General features: G+C 50.7%; 1 protein-coding gene across 1 annotated transcript; it reads right to left on the bottom strand.

Moving 5' to 3' along the window:
- Positions 1–457: 457 nt before the first annotated feature.
- pim3 (Pim-3 proto-oncogene, serine/threonine kinase) lies at positions 458–6,132 on the bottom strand. Its single transcript, XM_076051705.1, has 6 exons — positions 5,297–6,132; positions 4,944–5,053; positions 4,698–4,748; positions 4,100–4,463; positions 2,916–3,092; positions 458–2,524 (listed from the first exon to the last, which is right to left on the bottom strand). The coding sequence occupies exons 1-6, from the start codon at positions 5,382–5,384 to the stop codon at positions 2,307–2,309; spliced, it is 1,008 nt and encodes a 335-aa protein (XP_075907820.1). The 5' UTR covers positions 5,385–6,132; the 3' UTR covers positions 458–2,306.
- Positions 6,133–6,427: the final 295 nt, after the last annotated feature.

The raw sequence follows: 6,427 nt of genomic DNA on the forward strand, positions 1-6,427 counted from the left end.
ACACACACATTAAACACATACAGCAACCTTTATTGTTCATGATTGTTTAAAATATAGGGGGTAAAATCAGACGTAAGTGACGCTGTTGTTTTTTTCTGGAGTGTGGATGTGTGCGTTTCTCAATGCTCAGCACATCCCCCGCCTCCGGCTCCTGAGACATCTGTCTCTTATTAGCCCCTGTGGTCACCATCCACTTAATTAGTCCTGTGATGTTTTCTCCTCAGCCACGTCGTCGGCCGTGTCACAAATGTTGCCGCGAGGACTGCGGGGCGGTGTAAATGAACCGCAGGCCATATTGGACTCCCGACCTCCCAGGGGAGCCCTGCGGAGGAGAGGGCTATCGCCAACACGTGCACTACGAGTTACGTCGAAAAGCAGCGAGTGCACGGCGTGGACAAGGTGGATGATGTAGGCGACGTTTCTTCAACGTTCCAAGTGAACCAAGACACCAGACATGTTTCTGTACAAAAAAATGGGAGTTTAATTGAAACTTTTGTATCAAAAAATATCAATATCCATCCTTCACAGCCAAAAAGTCCCACAGATGAACTGAAAGGTCTCCGTAATGAGGCGGCTATGTGACATCTACCAAAGCTGTTTTAACTCGACAGATTTGTTTTGTTTTTTCTCTCTCTCAACTTCTTCATAGAACTCAAATGAACCTTAACAGTACAGGAACCAGGTGTATATCTCTGAACTTTGCCATTCAACATTAACCGACAGACTTCTTTTAAAAGTAGTTAAAGAACATTCAAATGCTTCTTTTTTTTCAAATTTAAGTAAACTTGTTTTATTCTGCTTTACATCGACAACTGCTCAGTGCATCCTCCACATCTCAAAAAAACAAAAACAAAAACAAATCATGTCGCAAAATGTAAAAATAAGTTATAGGAATGCAAACCCAAAAAAAAAAAAAGACCAAGAAGGATATGCAATTTGTCTTTTAAGGTGGGGGCTTTAAGCATAGACAATAAATAAATAAATAGCCACAGAGTGTGGAATGTCTACATGTTTACAAATAAATTAAAAAGCAAATGGGGAGAAAAAAAGAACACACAAAGAGAAAAAAATACACTCTGTACAATATATTTGAAAAAACAAAAACAAAAAAAACATTACATATTTGCGTTCATGAATATTGCATTGATTGTGCATTTCACACCCCCAAAATCCTGAGGGAGGCCAGGGGGCGGGGCTATGTAGTGTCGAGCAGTGAGATGACGGGAGGCAAAAAAAAAAAAAAGAGTGAAAAAAAAAAGGGACAGTAAAAGAACTTTAAGCGGGCCTTCCGCCCAGCAACAGGCATCAAAGGGGCACAAAGAGGAGAAAAAGCCGTGGGGCGGGGGAGAGGGAAGGGTAGAGTTTGTGTGTGTGTGTGTGTGTGTGTGTGTGTGTGCGCGTGTGTGGGTTGACATTTTGAAGACATTCAGAAAAAAAGACAGGATCCAGTTTCCAAACACCTGTTCAGGCTGAAGAGTGAGTGAGCAGCGTTAAAGAGAGCGACACAGAGTTGAGTCAAGTGTTTTTCAAGTATTCCATTGTCGGGAAGAGCCCCGCCCCCACACCTCCTCTCCTGCCTCGTGCTATCTTTAAGCGCCTCGGCTGCTTTGGCCGACGGCAACGAGGGTGGGGGGGCGCGGAGGGGGCGTGACCCACCACGCCCCGACCCACATCTCCATCGCGCCGCCGGGCCAAACGCCGAGAGCCCCGAAAAACAGGTTGTTTTGACGAAAGCCCCCCAAGAAAAGCAGCTTCCCAAAAAAAGGCACTACAAAAATCAAAAATAATTAAAACATTTAAATAAAAAGTTTTGTTTTCTCTCTTGTCATCTTTCATTGTTAATCTCTGAGCTCTATGAGAGCAGCCGTGTCTGGTCGGAGGGCCTTGCCAGCTGCATATACCAGCCTAGTAACAAAAATGAAATAAAGTACAAAAAAAAAAAGAAGGGGGGGGAAGAAAAAAATAAATAGCGCTGGTAAGACCACCCAAACAGAAAAAACATGTTCCCCATGAGGAAACAAAAATCAAATAATGGGGGGGAATAAGAATAAGATAAGGAAGAACAAATGGTATTATAATAATAATAATAATAATAATAATAATAATAATAATAATGATAATAATGATAATAAATTAGAAATTCCCGACAAAAGAGGAAAATTAAAGTAGGTTTTCATACAGCTGGATGCACCGAGTGGAGCGTCCAGCTACTGACAGGCCAGTGAGGCTACAGGCTGCTGAGTCCATACCACCACCTGCGAGCCCCTTCTTCTCCTCCCCCCACCCCCACCCCCACGCTCAGTCTGTCAGAGGCTCTCCTTGCTCGAGCTTGTGCTTGACGAAGAGTCTGTGTCGATGGTTCTGAGGCGGATGTCGCCCGCCACTGGCGCCTCCTCCGGCGACTTGGCCGACTCCGTCATCGCCGTCGTCGTCGCCCTCATCCAGGGGTGGTCGCAGATCTGCTCCAGCGAGGGCCGGTCGGAGGGCCGCAGGGCCAGGCACCACTTGATCAGCTGCTGGCACTCTGGAGGGGAGACGGGAGATGAGGATGAGGATGAGGATGAGGAAGGGAATTTCAACTGTGTCCCTTTCACAGCTCGGCTAAAATCGGGGGCTGGAGTGTGTGTGCGTGTGTGTGAGACTCAAGCTGCTTTGGCTCTACGCTAGCGGCCAATAGAGTGCAAACACAAATTGCTCTATTGCGTTTCACCACTAGAGGCTGTTCCACAAAGAGGAGGAGGAGGAGAGCGAAAGCTCTCTTCCTGTCACTGCGGTAAGCTGACTCATAACGGGGGTAAACAGGGGAGATGGATTCAAACGGGTGGGTGGGGGCCAGGGTTGTACCGCTAACTGTGGCTAGAGGGCACCAACACAGTCCACTCACGCATGGCTGCGCGGCTCAAAGGTCGACTCACCGGCTGAGATCCTCCTCCTGAAGTACAGGCGGCCCCGCAGGATCTCCTCGTCCTGCTCGAAGGGGATGTCGCCGCACACCATGTCGTAGAGCAGCACGCCTAGCGACCACACGGTGGCCGAGCGGCCGTGGTACCTGTGGAAGCGGATCCACTCGGGCGGGCTGTACACTCTCGTACCTGCGCCAGGGGGATAGGAAAAAAAAAGGTACAGATAAGCTCGGCGGTGTTGTGGCAGAGCAGCTGGAAGCCGTGACTCAGCTCCAGGGGCCGCGAACGACGGCCGGAGAGAATGAGCGTTTGTCAGGATCTCAGTGGGGGTGATTAATCGTTTCCAGTCTAAAATGGCTGAGTCATGGCGGCATCACTTCTCATCTTCCTCCTCTAGAGCACAAACCGGGTGACCTGCCTCCCTCCCTGCCAGCGCCTTCTCCCTCCCTCCCTCCCTCCCTCCTTCACTCACCCCCTCCCTTCTGGAGGGAGGAACTTGGGATGCGAGGAGGGAAAAAAAGGGCAATATGAGCCTGTCACGTGAACCGCCGACTCAGGTTTCACAACAAACAGATCTTACGTGGCACTGACCTAATACCCACAACTCTGACCGTGAGTCAGCTTTTAACGGGCAAAATAACAAGACGGAAATGTGAAAAGGCACGCTGCGGCTCACAAGACACGAGGATGATCTTTATTAGCTTAAAAAAAAATAATAATAAAAAAAATAAATAAATAGCGCGGCTGTCGGCCTAAATCATACAACAGTGAGTCATATCTGGGGGGAAAACACACACACACACACACACACACACACACACACACACACACACACACACACACACACACACACACACACACACACACACACACACACAAAAAAAAACATAACACGCGCCTGATGCATCAAGCTTGTCACAAACAAACGCACTAGACGCCCTTTCCCTTCCTATTAGCTTCCGCACGGGTGATAAGCAGTGAGGAAAACCCTCCACCAGAAACAGAACACTGCGTCACGAGCGCCGTGAACGCCTCCATTACTGAATATAGCCGCGCGGAGCATCAAGGGCAGACCGGCGGCGATCAGAACGAAAAATCTACCAATACTAATTACACTCGTCAGATTATATTATAGTAGGGGTTCTGAGGCGCGCTTTCATGGTGATGGGGGAGGGGTCGTGGGGTTCGGCGCTTACCGTCGAAGTCGGTGTAGACCGTGTCCTTGAGAATCGCCCCCGAGCCAAAGTCAATAAGCTTGAGCTCCCCCGTGCGCAGGTCGACCAGCAGGTTCTCGTCCTTGATGTCCCGGTGCACCACGCCGCAGCCGTAGCAGTGGCGCACCGCCTCCAGCACCTGGCGGAAAAAGCCGCGGGCCGTGTCCTCGTCCAGCGCGCCCTTCTCCGTGATGAAGTCGAACAGGTCCTTGACGAGCTCCGGCCGCTCCATGACGATGAGCCAGCCGTCGGCGCGCTCGTAATAGTCCAGCAATTTGATAACTCCGCGGAACGCCGAGCTGACCTTCTTCAGCAGCAGGATCTCTAAAGGCACCATAGTTCCGTTCTGCCGAGATCAGAGATAGGATCAATCAGTAAAAGCACACACACACACACACACACACACACACACACACACACACACACACACACACACACACACACACACACACACACACACACACACACACACACCCTCGGTTTGAAGGAGTGGGGAGGGGGGGAGGGAGTGGTGATGGGGAACCAAAACAAACACAGACGCATGCTCAGGGGGGAAAGAAGAGGGGGAATGAATACTTACAATCGAGCCCCACTCGGTCACCCGCTCTTTCGCGACGTGTTTCACGGCGACCTGAAGTAAAACAAAAGACAAAAACCCCTCTTAGACGCGACATTTGCTGGCGAGGACGTCGCCGGAAGCTGGGAGAAGAGGCGCCCGGCTCTCATGGCGGCACATGCAGGATCAAAACATTAGACTCCCCCACTGCACGCACAGGCGCGCGCGCACGCACACACACACACACAACACACACTGGAGACGACTTACCGGTGCGCCATCGGAGAGTCGGCTGCCGGCGTACACTGTGCCGAAGCCTCCGCTGCCCAGAACGGATCCTACTTGATAAACCTTCTCGAACGGCTCCTTTTCCACTTTGACTGCGAAGAAAAGTGAAGAGGAGAACCGTGGACGTTAGCGCGCCGTGAACGCCTCAACCGCCCGCCGCTTTGTTAGCAGGCTCCGCGCTAGCTCGCCGGGCTTAAGAGCCGGTAAGCTGGACTAGTAACGGCTCGCTCAAAAATTCCAAGTTCCCACTTCCCAAGAAGCAGCCATTTCTGAGACCCCGCGACGGATGTGTAAATGAATAAATGAAGGCAGGAATAAACGTGTCGTGTACGTACCTGGTTGGAGCTGTATTTTCACGGGCAGATGGTCCATGCTCGACGGGTTGCAAATGTGCGAAAATGAACCAAACTTTGACAGCAACATAATTCACACTGAACACACCGGTGTCGAAAAAAAGGCAGCAGCAGCAGCACGGCCCAGGGATGGGCGGTTTTTTTCAGTTTCACAACTGGTGCAAGACGCGGGGGGGTCCTGGCTTGGCTTCGAGCGAATGATATATCCAAGAGCCAGCAGTGCGCCAAGTCCGCCGCGCCGCACCGCGCCCGTCCAAAATGAAAAAAAAAGGAGTCGTGTCACGACAGTGAAGTCGCACACCGTTTGTCCGAAAACCGCATGAAAAACAGCCCGTGTGTCTCAACGCGAGAGCAGCAGAAGTAAAAAACAAAACAAAAACAAAAACAGTCCGTTAGAGAAGTAAATAAAAAAAAAAAACGCACACGCTCCGATGCGTCGAGTAGCCGCGTCGACAGAGTGCGGCGTTCAATGCCTTCCGCCGCGTGTTGATATCCCCACGAGCAGCCAGCCACAGTCTGAGCTTTTGACGCGGGAGCTCCAAGCCAATATTTTGACGTGGAGGGTGGGGGGAAGGAGTGGTGGTGGTGGTGGTGGTGGTGACGATGGTATCCTTCCGCCCGCGACCGGAGCAGACACGCTCCCCCCTTATATCGACGTCAACTCGTGATCCTCCGCTTGAAATGTGGTTTGGACGAGGCCGGACGACCCGTTTTGCGAGCCCAGCGCGTTTTTTGCCCACCAGTGCACGCGATAAAAGCGCTATTTTCCCCCGCGCACTACTTTTTTCATAGTACGAGACGGACGCCCAAGAATCCCTTGTCTGGAGGCTCTTGGCTGTGTTCACTACCGACTCGACTCGGCCCGACCAATCAGATGTCCTATATAAATACGGTGTTTGCTGTTTGGACCAATCACGACAAAGTTATTATAATAAAGCAGGCGTTTAAAGCGCACGTGGCGGCAATTCGAAGGCGGCCCCATCTCCTCCCTCTTCGCTGCAGCTCTGCAGGGAGAGAGAACGGTAGGAGGGGAAAGTTCACTTTACGCTCTGATTTACCAAAACACTATAGTTTACATCTGCAAAAGCGTTAAGCAAGAGAAAAATAAATAAA

This window comes from Nelusetta ayraudi, unplaced genomic scaffold (assembly GCF_046127955.1).
Source record: "Nelusetta ayraudi isolate G7.1 ecotype Tasmania unplaced genomic scaffold, CSIRO-AGI_Nayr_v1 ptg000135l, whole genome shotgun sequence".
Lineage (NCBI taxonomy): Eukaryota > Metazoa > Chordata > Actinopteri > Tetraodontiformes > Monacanthidae > Nelusetta > Nelusetta ayraudi.